Genomic DNA, 20,176 nt, shown 5'->3' with positions numbered 1-20,176 from the left:
ATGTTATTAGTGTTGGAATGGCGTATACTGATGAACTTGGCTAATGGTGAATAAATTCCACAGCAGGAGCTTACAGCTTAAAATAGAAAAGACTCTTTACTAAGTTCTTTGTGTCTCTGTGGATCGGGAAATAAAAGCAAAACTTGCTGCTCCGCTCTAATTTTAGAGGCATTCTAAAAAACCTGCAGCCACGAAACTTTGTTAATGTGACGACTTTAGTACCACCACGACAGACTTTGGGCAAGTGTGGTTTTAATCAATTAACTTCTCACCAGCTCTATCTTTGCTGTCATTCCCACCAGCTCAGTATTTAGGCACACAGAAAGCTGGGGATATTCAAATAAAATACTCTACCCAACGGCCTGAAACTGTGCTAAATTAACTGTTCCCAAGAGTTACATAGACAAAGAATTTAAAGTTTTATTATTGCGGATGAAACAAAAGTGCTTTCAAAAAACATGAGGTTCTGGTGTGCACTCTATTAAATGAAATAATAAACATCTTAATATAGAGCAGCCATTATAATACTTACAAAAACTCAACTGCCGACTTTCAGAGAATTCTGCATACTGGACTGAGTCCATGGTTCGTGTTTGTCTTTCTGCTCTCTGACAAAAGAGTAGAAGTACATGATGTACCTTATTCCAACAAGACTGCATTCCACAACAGAAATTATAGCACCAAAGTGCCCTTGCCACAACCTTGAAGCAACCCTCCCAAATTAAACGTGCATTGAACAAGTCAAAATGCAGAAATATAAACCACAGATGGGTTATTAGTCTTGTGAGTTAAACTTCCCAGAGGAGCGTGTCAATTCCTATTTTCAAAACCTGCCTGCACATTGCTCACCCAGCCCAGTGGTGAGGGCTGAGAGGAGAGAGGTGCTGAGCACTGCTGCCCTGACCAAGGCGCATATTTAAACTGAAGCACATGAGTATTCTGCCTGTGTATTTACAAGTGAACAGAAAAGTAAAAGGTTCTTCTGGACTGAGGCCAACGTGTTGTGCACTGAGCAGAACTGAACCTGTATGCTTCTAAATTGTGAAATTAATAAATTCTCTCCCACTGATGTATCAGACAGAGAGGGGCATTGAAGTGTCACTTTCCACCCTCAATACACAGTAATAAATAAATAAATGGCATATGTGTCTGTTTCTTTTTTTTTTTACTTCTAATCTATGCTTGAATTTTTATACTTCTGAACACTTCAGGAAAAGAAAGGAAATTAGATTGAATTAGAGCCTGTGGGAGAAAAAAAATCTTCAAATATTCACTACTGCATTAAAGAACGTATTTCACATGGAGTCTAGTGCCAATCAAAAGAATGAATCTCAAAAGAGTCAAATTATGAAACCACAAACTCTGTGCACATCCTCCCCTTCCACATATACAGGATGCAGTAATTGAATCACGCCTGAAGCCGCACTGAAGTCCATGGTTAGGTCTGAGCAGGTGCTTGAATTCTGTTTACTTCAACAGAGCAGGGGTGATTTTCACAAGGTAAAGATCTGGTCTCCAAAGAGATTAAACCCTTCATGTATCAGAGGCAGGACACAGTCGTTAGATTAAAAAGTATTGTCCCTGTCAGAAGCAGAAGTTTAGTCCAATCTCTCAATCAAGCAGACTGTTTTAAACAACAAGGGAAGGAATACAAGTGTCCTCTAAACTAATGCAATGAATAAATCATCACACCTGAACTATCACTACAGATGCAAAGTGGTGTCAGGAGGGGCTGATGGCACTGAGACTGTGCTTGTGCAGTGAGCCCATGAAGCTCAAGAAACCATCCACAAAGAATGAAAAGTACAGGTGTGCTCACACGACAAGGACAAAAACAAGGGAAAAACCACACACATAGACACAGATTTTGCTCTGACACCACTGAACAATTTTACATCTAATGAAATCAAAATCACAGAGTTCTTCAATTTGATTTCATAGAAAACAATAGGACTATTGCTAAGTGTATATATATGTGTGTGTGTGTGTGTGTGTGTGTGTGTGTATGTCTCCATGCTATACAACCTGCATATGGCTTTATTAGCTCTCAAATCAGGGGGAAAAGGAATTAAATAAAAATAGCACTTCAAATTCACAGTTTCTTCCACTATTCTCTGCCTTTTTAGGTCGCTCTCCTACAACCATCCAACCCTTCATTTATGAGATCTATTTCACAATCAACATGTTCAATTTAGCTGTAAACTAAACCACAAGCTGACCAGGACACACCTGCATAGTCCTTTCTTTTCTTCTCCACCCAGTCAATCATTTTGACTGTATTTGGACCTTTAGTCACCATGGTAGAAACTGTTCTACTCAGACATCTTCCAGTTCTCCTATGCGTGGCTCTGGCATCCTGACTGTATTTTGAGGAGCTGCCATTTTACATTAGGAAAAATTTTCAATAAATCCATTCCAACAAGATGTTAAGTCTAGATTGAATTTGTATTCCTTTAAAAATAATTTTCATAATCCATGCTGTAACTTCAACCCATTACAGAACTCAACTTTGCCCCTGAATTAATTCAGCTACACTTTTGAAAACAGAAGGCATCACAGAGATAATCTAATCTGAACTCTGCATAGCACGCAACACTTCTCACATAATACATCCTAGAAAGAGCAGTTCTAGAATAAAAACCTCTAATTTGGGGTTTCATTTTTCATATATTTAAGAGATATCTTCTTCAAATAATTTTAAAAGCTGGGTTTTTTTTGCAATGTGGTTTAAATTCTGTAATTTTTTTTTTTTTTTTCCGCTGTTGCCACCTATATGGTAAGCCGTTGGCTATTATCCTTCACATCCAGCCCTCCCAGGGATTTAAAACCCCTGAAACAACAAGGAAGGCATGGAAAACCAAAATCATATGACATGGTAATGTGAGGAATTATTCTTCCAAGTCCTACCTGAGATGATAAAAAAAAACATGTAGAAACATGTAGAAATTTGACAGGGATACAGACTTTAACTTTCACAGGCATCCCATAATGTAATGGAAACTGCAAAACCAGATTAATCCCAAAAGCAGTTATGTTAAATTAAATGATTTAGCAATGGCTACTCTCAGCAAATAGACCACAAAGCTCTGAAAAAGCAGACTGTCAAAGGCTACAGGTCTCATTAAAAGTATTACAAGTCTCTTTGTAAGTGAAAAATCTCAAATGTTTATTAAAACAAAGGTGCTGCTGAGGGATTTTTCCAATAAGGACTTAATTTCTCTCTATAAATTGTCTACAGTAGTTGTCTAAACACTGGATTTAATGTTGTTCTTATATACTAAATAAATACTTTCAACTGATTTCTCTCTGTACAAATATTTTTATTTACCAAAATTACTTATATATATGTGAAATTGTTCTCTTCCTTCACTTCTCTCTCTAAAATAATTCTTTCTTAAAGGTGGATTCCAGTGTGATGCTCTAAACTGCCACCAAATAAAAGTGTTTGTCATAAATAACTGGACTTTACTTTTTCTTACTAATTCACTTTAACAGAAGAACCCTCACATGATGGCATAGAACCTCACAGTTTGAAGAATAAAGACAGACATTCCTTCAGTCCTCCCAGTTTTAGAATAGTCTACAAATAACCATCAAATGCAGCAGAAATTAACAGATGAGTGGCACAGATGGGTCATCTTTAAGGAAACACCAACCCCAAGACATCTCTTTCCTCTTCATTACTCAAGATCACAAGCAGTATTTTATTTTTTCTCCTATATCATTCCTGCTTTGAAAAAATGTAATGTTCCCTTACCTTTGCATCCCTAAGGCATATTTTATAAACTCAAAATGAATTAGTGATATAGGATAAAAAGGGAGAAGAAAGAGTAAGGACATTACTGTGAACATTGCATGACTCCAGGCCAGAAGAGTTCAAAGGAAATGGGATCCAGGGTTGGGGATGTCATAGAAAGTTTGTTAAAATAATTTTATCCGTAGGTCTAAAGGATACTTACTTATCCTTTTTTTGGGGCATTTGTCTTGTTGGTTTTTTTTTTTTTTTTTGTGTGTGTGTGTGTGTGTTTTTCTCTCAACTATTTTTTTGAAAACAAATTATACAGGACATTTAAACGAAGAAACAACTTAAAATTTATACAAGTGAAATTTTCCAGATTTTGTTGTTGGAAGGAGAAGAAAGTCACTCCAACAGGACTCAAGTCCTCTTTCATCAGAATAAATGCCAGTTTGCTGGGCATCTTTCTGAATGGAGAAGCCTCTAATGAAACTCCATCTTGAAGGAAACTCAACTTGAAAGCAGATACAACAAATGGCAGCAATGACACTGCTCAACTGGTTTATCAAAAGAATTAAAAATAGATCGTTTTTACTCCCTCTCTAGTAGTACTAGTCACTCTAAGCAGTTAAGAAGCTGAGTTATGTGCTGTACAGCAGAGTTAAAATACTTTGCATGCTTTCCTTGGAACATGCTGAAGGATGCAGTAGATAGGACCTGGCACAGTAAACGTCTGCTTAAGTCTTCCAAAAATGTGGTGCATTATATCTTTCTTTCAGCATAAAGAACTAAAAAGGGAAAGGAAAGAAAAAGGTAAAGAGTTGCACGTTGTCACCGACCATCCAGGATGAAAAATAATCTTATTTTTATTCCGTTTCGAAGCTTTCACACTTGACATACAAAGCTCTTTGTGTGGGGGGAAAAAGGCAGGAGGCCAAACGTTGACTTGCTCACCGACTGCTCTGTGTTTGGAGGAAATGTGCCGAGGAGCTGCTAAGGTGGAACATTTGAAAAACTTATGTGGCACGGCTGGACACCCCTGTGCTTGGCAACAATGAAGGCGCTGGCTGCCCAAACCGTCGCATATTCATCTTGTGGCATGATTCCCTGATTCCCTCTGCTCAAGAACTCTCACTGTGGACCTATAAAGGAGCCAGGTGGCTACCCCGGGGTAAACCAAAGCTGCCCCACAAGGGCTGATATTGCCAAAACAGAATGCTAAATAATTTCTTTTTTATTTAGACTAGAGAATAACAGGGTACTGTGTGCTGTGCCTGACAACTCTGGGGTGGGAGGGCAAGAACTGCAGGGTGGTCAAGGCCCAAACTGTAGGGCAGTTGTAGGGCAATGGAGATGCTCCAAGGGCTGGAGTACATTTCCTATGGAGCCAGGCTGGGAGAGCTGGAGGTGCTCAGGCTGGAGAAGAGGAGGATCCAGGGAGACCTCAGAACCCCTTCCAGTGTCTAAAGGAGTGCCAAGAGAGCTGGAGAGGGACTTGGGACAAGGAATGGAATCACAGGACAAGGGGGAATGGTTCACACTGACACAGGGAAAGGTTAGATGGGATATTGGGAAGGAATCCCTCCCTGTGAGGGTGGGGAGGCCCTAGCACAAGCTGCCCAGAGAAGCTGCAGCTGCCCCATCCCTGGAAGTGTCCAAGGCCAAGCTGAGCAACCAGGGATACTGGAAGAGGTCCCTGTCCATGGCAGGGATTTGGAATGAGAAATTTTAAGGCCTCTTCCAACCCAAACCATTCTGTGATTCTGTTAAAAAAGAATCTATATAAAAGAAAAATAAAACCTGAGAAATCAAGCACAAGGTAGCTCAATATTGAAGTATTTACAAAATATGCTGAAAATACATTTTTAGTCTTCTGAATTTTGACATTATCTGAGGAGTATCACTATCTGAAGACTTCTGTTACACAGAGGAAAAAGGTATTTACTGTTCTAAGAATCCCTTGAATTGGTAAGCAAAGAAAGAAGAGGGGGAGTTAAGAGTAAGCATTTTCAAAGTCTAGGCTTACTCACAGTTTTATACAGAAAATAAAAATGTCACATAGAAAGATCAATAGGTTTTGTAATGTAATACTGGATTTGGCTATAAAGTACACACAGCCAGGTTTTTTTTTTTTTTTAACCTACCTCTTACAGACCATACCACACATTCTGCAGCAACCATTAGGCTGAACAAATCTGCATAGCAAACTTAGGACCTTTGATTTAAAAAAAGCCTTTGAGTACTTATGAGCTTAGAACAACATTCCCAATATTAGAAGAAAACATGAAGTCTTTTTCTGATAAACCAAGCTGATCTCAATTTTAATGTATTTTCACAGTAAAATAGTGTTGCTTTTTTCTCCACAGTACTATTAGCATTATTTCCTGCAATACACAGAGTTTAAGACCTTAAAACCTTAAAAATCTCAACTGTTACAGAGATTTTAAGGATCTGCATCTGTAAATGACAAGACAAAAGGATGAATTATTAAATATTAATTGAAATATACTTTAAAATAGATAATCTTCATTATAGAATTTCTGTCCAGAGACAAAAGATGGAAGTCACTTGAAGAACTGAAGATGTAACTAGTCATCTAAAGTCTTTATATTGTAAAAAAGACATTAGACACTTTCAGAGAGAAACTTCATCCTGAACTCAGTATTTAAATTGTCAAATGAATGACATCTACGGATTTGTCTGAAATTCATCAGCTGTGGCCATAAGCAATGGAGCCCGAAGGATGCTGGATTAGGTCTACTCTGCACAGCTCAGGCATCCTCAGAAAGCCAAATGAATCCTCCCCTGATGAGTGAGGGGTGAGCACCACCAGCACCAACAGGGCAACAACTTCCATTTCAGGGCCAAGCAAGGGCCAAGAGTAAAGGATGACTCAGTAAATTCAGTTCCTGCTCTGATCCTCAAACAATTCAAGAATAAACAAAGGCGGCTTTGTGCCCCGTGAAAAGTTAACTCCATTCATCTCCCTGGAACTTTGAAACATATAATGTAGCAAAGTACGTACAGATAAGTAGGGGGAAGGGATCTGGCAGGACTGTTTAAGATTATGTAAAAAATTCTAGGGAATTATGAAGAAAGAAAGCAAATGAAATTGTACAGACAATAACAAAATGAACAGATTAATTCCCAGCAGCCATGATCTCATTGCTTAAGGAATAAATAAAACTGACCTTGTGACAGGGACTCACTACCCCTGTAATACTTTGCCCTTGAACATATGCAAAATCTACACATACTGTATTTATTTGAACCAGTTCCATATCATATCCAAATTCCTTGTCTAAATTTATTACTGCTGCTCTGAAATGTGGGGCAGGAACCTGGAAACTAAACATTTCCAATTCATGGAATACCTTTGATTTCTACAAGAAAATATTTTTTTCTTCTATAATAAGCATCATCATGAATTTTGTAAAGCTATGTGTTAAATTAATGGCTATCTTCTATCAGTGCTTTCCAAAAAACATAAAATAATTTTGGATAAACTATGCTACCAAATGAAAAAGTTATGCGAGATATATTGATATGTTAATATATCGAGACTACTGACTTCCCTCACTTTTCTGGTTGAGGACATTGCTGCACTTTCCTGTGGTTTCCATCTGGCTGTACATCAAAAACTTTACATACCATGTTAATATGCGGATACCTTTATATCTTCTGGATAGCATTCCTCTGAAAACTTCCCCTCACTCTGTATCCATTCATGAATGAGGTTCATATAACTTTAGAATGAGCTTTAGCACCTCACCAGTAAATCTTGTAGTCATCAAAACAGGGATCACTACAAGGTGTGGAAGACACAGCAAAGCAGCCTCTTTTGCATCTTGAGTTTTAATTTTTTTTCTCTTAGTGGCAGTCAAAATCAGCCATCACACTCTATTTTTTAAATATTTCTTTTAGCTGACACACTGTCTGGACTTGTGGCCAGAAACTCAAGGAGTGGCTTTTGTTCCAAGGCTGTTTATGGGGCAAAATACAAGCACAACACACCTCACACACTTCCTCACCATCCTGGGTGTGGGAGAGAGCTGGAAGATCCAGTCCTGCTCCTACTGATCCAAATGGAATGGCAGGAGGTGAAGGGGGCTGTTTCAGCCCAAAGTTAACCTGACAATTAGTCCTAGACATACTCAGTTTAAATGAAACTCAATTCCCAGACATATTCTATCTATTCACCCCGCTATAACATGGCCAGAATTACTCACTTTAGAGCCTCAACTTGTTAAGAAACACATTCACTGAAGTTTGTAAACTGAGCAGTAGGGAAGTTTGGGAACAGCTGGGGACCAGCCCTCTCCCACTCACTGGCTTTAACTGGTAAATGCAAATAAAAGAAAAAACCTAATTAAAAATAATTTAAAAAAAAGGCATGGCAAAACTCTGTCCTGTTAATAGCCACCATCACTACATGGTTCTAAAGAGACTTTTCAGAGTTTTGCTAATGTTAAATAAGAAATGAAAGGAAGTCTTCAAGAAAATTTTTCTTACAATCTTCATGTTGAAAAGGAAGGGAAGTGAACCCACAGTACGTACAAGTAAGAAAAATTTGTGGTGAAATTCATTGTCCTGTAAGGTTAACTCTGTTAATCAGGTCTGTTGACAGAGACTGCAAAATGCCCCCCTGAAACTTCACTTTAAAAAGAGGATCGTGAGAAGATTAAGAAAAATTTTGACTGGCAGAAAGTAGAGTAAATCTCAGACAATATGAAAAATCCATATTCTTTTGAATCCTCTTATTTTTAATAATTATAATTCTGTCTTTTCCCTTGCTCTTAATAAACCAGACTTGTCATGTATTCATTCCCAGCTGAGCAGCCAGTTCTCGCAGTACCTGCCTTTCTTTTGTCATCCTGCACAAGAATAATTACCATTCTGAGCAGGAGATTCACAAGCAATGTAATGCTACAGGCATATCCATGCAGGCGTGCTTGGCAGGTGAAGTTCTTTCAGTCAGAGAATGAAAGAGGTTTATAATTAGTATTTTGGGTTTTTTTCTAGTTAGGTTGCTTCTTGAAAAAAAAAAATTAAAAAGACTAATTTCCAAAATAATGGCAAAACTACATGCACACATTAAAAAGACACAAGATTTTTGCTATATTTATAAATAATTTGGTGTGCAGTACAGCAATCCACTTGTTAAGTCAAGATAGGATCCTATAAATTAGAGGTGAGGACCTGATTCTGTAGTGTCCCCTGCAAAGCTTCAATTAATATCAATTAGCTGTAGGGTGCCACCCTACAAACACCTCCCCCAATTTAAGGTTGCACCTAGAAGACATGAATAAAACAGCTTAGCCATTCTCCATGACAAGTCCAAACCTATCAAATTTTATGACGAAATTGTGTAAGTGTATTCATGAATGTCTGAAAGAAAAAAACATTAAAATTAATTTAATTAATTAATTAATTAATTAATTAAAACTAAAATACATGGTACTAAATCCTCATACATGTTCTCTCTCTGGCATTTGACTGGAGAATGCAAAACTACTCGGATTTATTTTGCCTGGTAGAGTCTGCTGTAATCAGAGAGCAATACAGAGCGGTACTCAAAAATGTATTGCTTCCTTAACACCAGAAGCATACAGACATTTCTCAGCTTGTGGTATTTACACCACTGACTCTTATTCTGTGGTTGGGGCTTTAGTCTTTTGGAAATGCCTTTCTAATTTGATAATTGCAAGACATGGAACTCTAGATAAAAATCACAACATGAAATTCAGGGAAAAAGTGAGTCATACACTGAGCTAAAGAGGAAATGCTTCCCTTAGAAAAACAGTGACCAGGAGGAATTGCCTCAGATGTGCATGTTCCCAATAAAAGGAGGATGTGTACTTGTTAGAATGGTTCCAGAGGAGGACATGAAGATGCCCAGAGGGCTGGAGCACCTTTCCTGTGGAGCCAGGCTGGAAGAGCTGGGGGTGTCCAGCCTGGAGAAGAGAAGGCTCCAGGGAGACCCTACAGCCCCTTCCAGCGACTAAAGGGGCACCAGGAGAGCTAGAGAGGACAAGGGATAGAGGGACAGGACAAGGGGAAATGGCTTCCCACTGCCAGACTGAAGAGTTAGATGGGACATTAGGATGGAATTCCTCCCTGTGAGGGGGGTGAGGCCCAGGCACAGGTTGCCAAGAGAAGCTGTGGCTGCCCCTGGATTCCTGGAAGTGTCCAAGGCCAGGTTGGACAGGGCTTGGAGCAGCCTGGGATAGTGGAAGGTTTCCCTGTTATGACAGGAGGTTGTAAATGGAAGATCTTTAAGATCCCTTTCAACTCAAACCATTCTGTGATTCTATGATTTCTCAAAACAACTTATAACAGAGAGATGTCTCAACTCTACTGGCTGAAATTGGCTGCTCTTTGAATAGCCTTTTGAACAGCCCAGACTTCCTGACCTGAAGGAGAACCAGACTCAAAATTCAGGACTCCTGCCTGGGTTCTGCCACTAATTTGACATCCAAGCATGGTGGAGTACAAATGAAGGCTGAATTAATAATAATTGAGGCTAATTTCAAAGATTATGTTTTATATGCATTGATCATAAAGTGCTACAAATTTTCCATGTGGTGATGCTATGATGCACCACAGCTATGTGCTCTCACCTTGCACAGGCTGGGGGAGAAAAAAAAGCACACTCAAAACTCACAATGTGCCAGTCATGAAGAGCAAGGAAAGGAGACACTAAAAATTGCTGTCTGAAGTGACAGGCTTTACAAAAGCTTTATGCTCTTTTTGCTTTTAATTGGGACTCCTCTGAGAAGAGAACTTGGCCTGAAGTGAATATTTCCCTCTTCAAAAGCTAATTGAAATATTTAATATTGTTATTTATTTAACTATGCAAAAAAATCTATGCTGTTATTCATTATTGTTTCTCAATTTCTTTAAATACAAATTTGTCTTCATAGTAGCTTTATAGTAGCTCTTCATAATGAGAATTATCTCCACTATATACATGAGAAACAGAATCATAAAAAGATCATTTTCCCAAAGGCAGTTTGTTTAATTGTCAAATGCTTCACTTTCTTCACCCTACTTTCTCTTTTCTCTTTCTAATGTTAGCAAGGAAAAGGAAAACATGAAGATTCTGGGGTTTAACAACATGATTTAGCATTTAGAATTAAGCTAATTTAAACCATCAGCTAATTTGACTAATTTGGAACAATCTACTTACTTAGTCCCTTTTACCATGCCCATTGATAAATACGCCACAAAACTATTAAGCGTTTACATAAAACCAAAGAAACATATGCTGTCATTAATTCAAAACAATCCCCACCATCCAAAGCCACTAGAGGAGTTTCCTTATTAAACATCCTCATTCCCTTTTTGGCAAAAATACAAGGAAAACTAAAAAAAACAAAACAAAACAAAACAAAACAAAACAAAAAAAAAATCTAAAATGCATAAAACTTTCACAGCAATACTTAAACTGCTTGCATTCCATTTTGCATCAGGAGCAGAACTGAAGCTTTTCAATGAAACTTTACTGATACATCATTTAAAAGCAGAAAATTCAAGATTTTAATTTATGAACACAGTTTTTGTTAGTTTGGTTAAGACTGGAGGATGAAAGTCAAAGTGAAACTCACTGGTAAAAACTACGCAAGCGTAGGCTGACGTTCTCTAACATCAACAGTGAAGCAGCAAACACAATTTTTTAATAGAGACCTCCCCATGAAGTATCTCTTAAACAGTCTCACCCATTTCATGGCAAAACAAACCAAAAAGTTGTTTTGGGGAGCCTCACTGAGGCACCCCAGCTCACTTTGGACAGAAGAAATGGTTCTGCATACCCTGGTCTCTTGCTCTGCCCCCAGCACCCCTACTATAGACTCTTCATGCATTTATAAAAAATGAGGTACCATGACAATAGTTTTGATGGAAATTCCTTCTTTTTTAAATGCTGAGATGAGGGGAAGGAGAGCAAAGAGTATCTACTGCATATGGATTCATTACCATTAGCTTCTCTGATAGTTTATCCTGTTTCCTAATGAAAGCAAAAAATCCCCACCGTGTCTCTATTAAAAAGCCATCAGATTTGGTATCCTGGTGACACTTTAAAGAGCACATTATGTGGGAAAACAAAATAAACATTTACCCTGGCAAATGGAAGTGAATTTGGGTTTTGACATACTTGGCAGGAAGGTAGAATTATATTCACGTCAAGTATGCAGAAAAACTAATATAATATTTAAATATTTGCTTAAGTAATATAGAATTTAAACCAACACATTAGAAGTAACATTTTCGTGAAATATTTTAAAGTTTTTTAGTACTGGACATGCCACGGAAGTAATACTTTCAGCTGAAATTTCAGCCTTCTGCAGCCTTTGTTACACTCTCCCTTCACTTGTAAGGTGGGAAAGAGTCCTCATCTTCCACTGACAAGTCTTTATTTATATTTCCAAGACAAAGGCAGTTCTTCTGCTGATGGTTTAAACTGATAATGAATATGTGCAGCTTTCCAAAGAAACAACCCTGGAGAATCTGAATCTTACAAATATTGATATAATGGGCTAATGTTAACACTACCTCAGCTAAACCCTACAGCAGACTTCTACTGTTCCATAGATGCGTGCGATTATTTTAAACATCCTTTACTTTGCAACGAGACTTGATTCATCTTAACATCCCTCAGAAAGTACCTGAATGCCAATGACCTCTGAAATTCTCAACTACCCTCAACAAGGCAGCACTAATTAATAAATGAAGCTGGCTATAGGATGCTAGTTTTAGTTCCTAAAGTAAGGATTTTGATGTACTGTCTAAATATACAAATACTTTGTATATTAGGACCCTCCTTTTTCTAAATCTGAACTCATATTTGCTGCACACACACACAAAAAAGCCCACTTTTACCAGTGTTTGACAACTATAAGTAATTATGAAATTTCAGGCAGAATATTCTGATTTACTAAGGATATTTAAAAATATTCATTTATGATTTTACAATTTATTCTATTCCTTTTATTTATTCTATCTATGGTTTCATGATTTAAGAAAAAGCTTTGCCTAATTTTACCACATTTGGAGACACATGCATAATTAGAAAATATCTTGAAACATTTCTAAATTGCCATAATAATATTATAATAATTCAAAGCAACACCACCAGTCTTCAGTGTAAATACACACTGCAGAGTTACATAAATTTAGATCACTTTAAAATAATTTATTTAAATGAAATCTGATTTGTAAATTTAATTATGAACTATTAAACCAACTGCTGGGATTTTCAGTTTTTCTAAATCAGCACAGCCCCTCTGAGCCCCATCATAGGAGTGAAGTCACTTTTTTATTTCTAATCATCAATTAAAAGTGACATAAAGAGTATTCAGACTGTCAGATATTTTAAAAAGGCAAATGTGGGGAATTTTAGTTTTCATCTTCCTAATTTGCAGTGTCTGATATACAGTATTTTAACCTGCATTAATAATGTCTCCTGAATATAATATTCATTCAATCAGTCTGTTACAGAAATAAACACCAGGACGCAATTCCCTGCACACATTCGTAAAACTGCTTACAGTGAAAAGAATTCCTTCCAAAGGAGTTAGCACCTTTCATTTCAGCATGCAAAATATTCAGTCAATTCCAGAAGGGGAAAACAGATACCATATAGAATTTTTTTCTGTTGTTCTACTTTTATGCTACAGATGGTTTTTAAAAGGTAGAGAGCTTTGAATTCAAGAACTTTACAAGAGCTTCCCCTGAAAGAAAAGCCTTGGCTTTAATTTCTGTTCAAAATCAGCTAAATAAATACCAAAAATATGTCATAGTTAAGATTGATATTCCTATTGGTGGTCACTGAAAGCTTTGTAAACTTAATGCAAAAAAATTATTTAGTTTTTGAAATGTCAAAACCTGTTCTCATTTCTAGAGATTTCTCACTATTGAGATTTTTCCTAGAGGCCTACGCTGACTGAAATGGAGGATTAGGGATTTTTAGGGAGGTGGAGAGGTTCCAAAGTGAATTAAAGATCTATAAAAGAAAAGAAAAATTTAAATATTAATATAGCCCTACACAGAAAAATGGAAAAAATGTTTTCCATTCAAAATATTACAATTAAAAATTTTAAATCATTGGGATGCAAAAAACAATATCTTTATTAGCAAAATTCTGAGGCACAGCTCGGAAGGTTAAGGTGTGTTTAGAATTAAAGGTGCAGCAACATGAACAGCCACAGTCTGGCATCAGTTACTTGACTGTGATGTTAGAATTTGCTATAGACTCTCATGCCATCACAGCTCCTGGAGAAAAATTACTTTTCATTGGTGGTATCTTGAATTTCTCAGGGTTTCTGACTTTTTCTGACATTTTTTGAGTAAAATTTAGCATTTCTCAAAGATGCCAATGTCTCTGCAGCATTTTTGTCTCTTTTTTTAAAAGACAGCTCAGGGTACCAAGGCTGGCAAAGCACAAGATCCCACCAATGCATTCCTCTAAATTCTGGAACCAGATATCAGATCTCCGGCCTTGAGGTATGTTGAGAGTTAACTCCCCTTTTAAGAATGGTGTGATTAGTAGCTGGAAATCTGCCTAACTTTAGTACATCTGAGGATGCCATTACAATTTTCAGATATAAAATAATTAGCTGATGATACGAGCTGACAGCTAATACATCTATAATAAAGACAAAAAAAGTTATTTCCAAGCGGATGTAGGGAACGTGTTCCATTTGCAGACTGTTTGATATGGTCTGTGTAAGGAGTGAGGGCTCGATACCAGATGCTGGATGTTCTACAAGTTTTTTCTGCAGATGTCTGCAGCCTGAGAAAATCAACAGTGCTTTGAATAACACCCCCAGTAAAAGCATCTTCTTGTCAGAGACACTGTATGATATAGGATATGGATCCCACACAAGTGGATGAACTGATTTTAAATAATACCATCTGACAATGGGAGAAAAAACTCTCAGTAGGTCTGACAAAGTCCTGGAAATGGCTGTTAGCCTTGAGAAATAAAATCCAGCCCCCTGACTGAGACTACCCGTCCTTCTTTTGTTTGATCAAATGGAAACCCAAATTTAATGATTGCTTCCGAAGTGCCGGAGGCAAAGTTTCAACAGCACTTAAACACAGCTACCAAGGAGTCCTTGTCCCTGCCCCTCACATGTGCCACTCAAAAGCAGATTGTGGAAAAGATGTTAAGGAATTATCTGAGAAAAAAATACGTGCATCGGTGTATTTTTTTGTATGACTACTTTGCATTGCTTTCTTGCCCCTGCTCCTGTAGAAATGTCTTACAGCATACCAGGAGTGCAGCACATGTGATACAGACACCAAAATTTCTTCTCTATCCAAAATCAGAGTTTTTTGCTAGTGACAGTATAATGGTCTTGTCCTCTGTGAAAATTTAGGTCTAGTTGTAGATGTACTTTGTCAAGCCAAAGCGGAAGCAAATGACTGATTTTTGTCATATTTTAAAGTTACTCTAATGTAAATCCCAGATTATTAAAAGGCACAAATGCTGATTACAAGAATGTCTGTAAGAATAAACTCTGCTAAGAACTCCATGAGGACTTCATGTAAGGTAACTACCTGAAAATGAGAACTGCTACTGTTTTTCCTGATTATCCAAATGAGAAGAACCTTTTCTGACTCAATTAATGAAAGCATATACCCGACTAGGTATCCTCAATTTTTACAAAGACAGGACAGCAAAGAGAAAGAATGCAGGCAGACAAAATTTAAAGTCTGAGGGGCTAAAGATCCAAGTGGAATCATGCTGCCTTGGGTCAAGTGAATAAACTATTGCAGCATATTACCTGTGCTGTTCTGTAGGAACATTGAGGGTCCTTGGGAATGGATGCATCTCCCATTTTGCAACATGGAAAGCTTAATTGTATTTTACCATTTCAACAGGACACTTAAATGTTGCTGCTCCTGGTGTCTTTGCTGCAGCAGATGTGTGAAGCTCTCTCCAAGAGCAATTTTGCACAGCAGCCAGATCATATTCTTACGGAAGAATACAGCAAGCAACATTATAGATAAAATAAACCACAGAGACCGAGACAAAATGAAAGACAGAAAACCCTGTTCCTTCTGTACATAAAACATCTATTGCAGGAAATACCAGCAGCTACAGATTACAGAAAGTGCAGAAACTGGAAAGTCCAATTATATGCTACCTAGATTTTTAAACAGTTTTTAGAAACCTGAGATGGTTTATCATCTATTTGCTTTATAAAAGCACTTCTATTTCTACCCCACCTGCCATTTTAATATTTGAAATAGGAAACTTCAGTCAGAGATTACAGGACAGCAGAATTACTTAATCCAGAAAAGTTTTGGGACTTCCAGAGATCTCCAGTTTGACTCTGCTCAAAAAAAGTCCAATTAGATCAAGCAGTTCAGCACCTTGACCAGCCAAGTTTGAGGTATCTCCAAAGATGGAGAATTCCTCACCCTCTCTTCCCAACTAGTTCCAGTCTTTGACCAGAACTGTTTATCTCGTATTAGGTATCAGTTCAAATTCAGTCCTTTACCATGCACATCCAAGCAGGGTGTGGCGCCATCTCCTCCTGTCATTAGTTGGAAACAGCAATGGAATTTCCCTTTTGCCTCTTATTTTTCAGGCTGAGCAAGATTTTGCCTCTCAGTCTTTTATCATATGTACCCCTTACATTTCTTGGTGACTGCTTCAGTATTTCAAACTCCTTCTTGTACTTGGGAGCACAAAATAGGCCACAGATTACAGATGTGGTCTCAAAAGTGCCAGATCACGAGGAATCATTGTTTCCCTTGACCTGCTGGTAACCTCTACTGACACAGCCCAGCACGTGGCTGCCCCACAAGCTGAACCCTTGCATGGGGTTACAGCATCCACATTTACTACTGCTGACCCTCATGTCAGCCTATTTCTCCAGCCTGTCAACAAGGTCCTTGTGCCTGCCTTCCACACATTTGACTGCTCTGGATCGTGACTCAGTATTTATTTGCTATGCAATGAATTACTGCTTTTATTTAGTTTATAAGATCCAGCAGCTAATCATGTCTGAGTTTAATGCATAAAGAGAGTAACAGAATCAAAGAACAGCTTGGATTGAAAGGGACCTTAAAAATCATCTGGTTTTAACCCCCTGTCATGGGCAGGCACACCTTTCACTATCCCAGGTTGCCCAGAGCCCCATCCAATCTGACCTTGGACACTTCCAGGGACAGGGATGACTTCTCTGGCCAAGCTGTGCCAGCGTCTCCCCACTCACACAGTAGAGAATTTGCTTCCTCATATCTAATCTTAATTTTTCCTCTGTCAGTTTATGCTTCAAGAAAATGCAGTATAAGGGGAGGCAGCTACTCTGGTGCTGAAATGTCCTGTGCACGTTTTCAGTTCCTTCCTGTTAATTTATATAGAAAGCTGATGAATGTAAAATCATATTAACCTGCGTACCTTGTATTCTTCGTTGAACTTGTGTTCTTATTCTTATTCTCAGCACTAAAATCACGTCCTCTATGAAAAAATCTGCCATAAAGTCCTATTTTAGGGGTAGTCTGTCACGTTACAAGTCCAGCTTGTAGTTACAAGTCCTATCAGAATGAACGTAAAAACAAAAGATGCTGGTATTTCTCATTCCCTAGGAAACAATGTGTTTACTACTGGATTACCTTAATAACCTTAGCAACAGTTCCTTTGACTTTCTTCACTATATCTGAGCTTGAGTGTGAATGTAGGTGGGAAGGTTTGGCCCCTCATGGCTTCACAAATGTGAATAAAAAATGACAACATTTGACCTTAATAACAGGGTAATAGGTAATCAAATCTTTTAAAATACTGGATTTTAGTCTGGAATTTACTCAAAGGAAGATGACAATACGGAGACAGAGACTATTGAGAGAATCAAATGATTCTCAATTTTTTGCTTAAATGCCTGTGACAAAAGTTCACTAAATCCTCTCTGACTTCAATCAAATACAAGGTTCACAAAATCCTGTGTGAATGGAATCAAACGCTATGGACAACACAGCCCAGGAACCAGCAAACTGAGCTCTTTATTTCCAAGGAGAAAAATGGCACTAGTCTTGGGTAGTCCTATGGTCAGATGGAAAAACATAACACCAAAATGCTAAACCATAAATAAAGGCAGAAAAAGAAGAATTAAATATACAAAAAGAGAGACAGAACAAATCCCTGTTTTGCCCAGGTTCCAACAGTAGCAAGGCACGATCAGTATAACTGCAAGATGAGCTTATGATAATTATTTTCCTCAACAGTCATACAGTGATCTGTGGCTCAAGGACTTCTTTAACCAAATGCAACATCTTTGTATTCAATAACCCTCTATAGATTTCTTCCCCCCTTTAAGTGGTGCAATTCAATAGATCTGAGCTCATTTAGGCTATATTTAGCTGGAGTGCAGCCTGAAAACTACTTCCAGTGCTCCTCTGTATTGTCTGTGTGCTGCAGACTGGCTGGAGAGGCTCTGATGACACACAGCTTGCTCAGTCTGCTGTTGGAGGGCAAATTCCAGTTAAAAAGAAAAGGATTCTCAGTCATTTTCTAGGAAGTATTTGCAGGGTAAACCCATGGGTCTGATTCAAACCAGGTTTTTGTTCCTGGCCGGAGTTTAATACTAGGAAAGACAGTGCTAATCCCTTAGTGGATATACAGGATAAGGGGAGGAAAAAGGGCTTCTCTGCTCTACCTGTGATGTCTAGAAATAGCAGATAAATGAACCTTCAGATAAATGAACCTGGGACAGCCTTAGGCTAAGGGTCTTGCATCAGCTTTCTATGGATGAAGCAGAAAAAAATCCTTTCCTTAATACTGGCTTGTGACTGTTCTCCCCTTTCTGCTAAACCCAGGACCTTGCCTGTTACACCTCAGACCCTTCTTTTCTGCAGCAGCTGAAACAGAAGGACACCCTCAACTCCCCTCTTTTGTCTTCATTTGCTAGAAGGTATTACTTTCTTCCACAGAAAGATTGTTGTGATTTGAAACTTTAATTGGAAGGAAAGAGAAATTCAGGGGTGTCCTGGAGCTTGGTCACACAGTGGCTGACAACCCAAAGTGCTCCTGCTTACAGTTTTCCAGGTGGGAGTGAGAGAAGCAAGTGGTTGTGAAGATTTCTGCCAAAAATATGGAGTCTCTGTGCTGAGATTTCAGTCTCACTTTTCACAAGAGTGTCAGAAAATCTCTTCCTTGCAACTAATAAGAAGTAGGAATATTACAGAGTAATACTGTGTTTGAAATTCTTACGTCATTTTAACTTGTATTACAACTCCATGGGTTTTGGGGTTTTCTGAACCCTGTGCAAAACTGAAGTCTTGCAAATGGTTTTACGCAAGTGACAAACTCCTTCTGAAAAACTTGAGAGGACAGAACTGTTCTCAGTGTAGAGCTGATTAACTTCTTACCCTAAGGAATAAACAGTTGTTGTTTTCTCTTCATTCAGAAAGGACTTCAATATTAGGCTTAGTGGAGCTTAAAAGACAGCAATTTGCTATGTAAAGGTTCAAAGTATCTGAGTTATATCCTGTCTTGTAGACAAGACTTGCATTACTGCACCTCTAAACAACCTCCAAAATACAAATCGCTCTTAGCACAAATTTAATTACTTTAACTTACGACAGGAGTTTTAATAACCTTCTACCAACGGGACCTTTATCAGACTTCAGAATCATTGATTTCTCCAAAGTTTTCATAAAAACCAATCTGTTGTGAGTACAAATCCAGGGTGTTTAGTAGAACTAAGCAACAAACATGTTAAACACATGTTAAAATATATTCAGAAGGAGAATGTTTTTCTTGTCTTGTATTTGGCTCCTGATCAAATGCTCCGTAGAAATACTGTTTGTAAGCATGTGTGTCTACATTTAATCACAGATATAAATAATATATATATATAAAGTTTCCTTCCAAAATTTGAGACACAGTCATTTGGGTGTCAAAAATACAAGAGTCCCGAATCTACCTCTTCCTCAGAGAAAGCAAACAGTGGCAAAAAAACACTCAAAGAACTAAAAGACAGAAAAGCAAATAGCACCTTGCCCTCCCAGCAAAGCTGCCTAGATTTGCAGTATGAGCAACATTCACTAAAATGCTCAAAAACCCCACGACTGAAAACCGAAACAAACGGGCCAGTCTATGAAACCATAGCAAGCAACCCCAATGTGAGAAAAAGCCAATAATGTTAGATTTAGCAGCGTAAAAAGCCTATTGATACTGGCTGTAAAAAGAAATCTTTTCCACTCAAGGGCTTTTTCCCATTCCAAAGAGAATGACACAAATTTTACAGACATATAGATAATAATGAAAAACTGTTTCTGTTTATTTTCTGTTTACTTTTAACCAATTCAACCACTGCCCAAGAGAAACAGCACTTTCCTACTATCCCAAACATTCCCAAGCAACGTGTAATCAGAGAAACCATTAATACCACCAGGCCTACTTTTATACCAAATAATGCAAACAGGTACTTT

General features: G+C 38.0%; 1 protein-coding gene across 9 annotated transcripts in view; it reads right to left on the bottom strand.

Moving 5' to 3' along the window:
* The window catches only part of SUPT3H (SPT3 homolog, SAGA and STAGA complex component), a 253,554-nt gene that overhangs the window by 54,556 nt on the left and 178,822 nt on the right, over positions 1 to 20,176 (bottom strand). For all 9 annotated transcript variants that reach the window (XM_040058761.2, XM_040058762.2, XM_040058760.2 and 6 more), the window contains one exon: positions 533 to 608. In XM_040058761.2, the coding sequence (XP_039914695.1) occupies positions 533 to 608 (76 nt within the window). The remainder of the gene's footprint in view (positions 1 to 532; positions 609 to 20,176) is intronic.

This window comes from Hirundo rustica, chromosome 3 (assembly GCF_015227805.2).
Source record: "Hirundo rustica isolate bHirRus1 chromosome 3, bHirRus1.pri.v3, whole genome shotgun sequence".
NCBI classification, from domain to species: Eukaryota; Metazoa; Chordata; class Aves; order Passeriformes; family Hirundinidae; genus Hirundo; species Hirundo rustica.
Note: the sequence above shows the minus strand (reverse complement) of the source record. Positions and strands in the feature narration are given on the sequence as shown.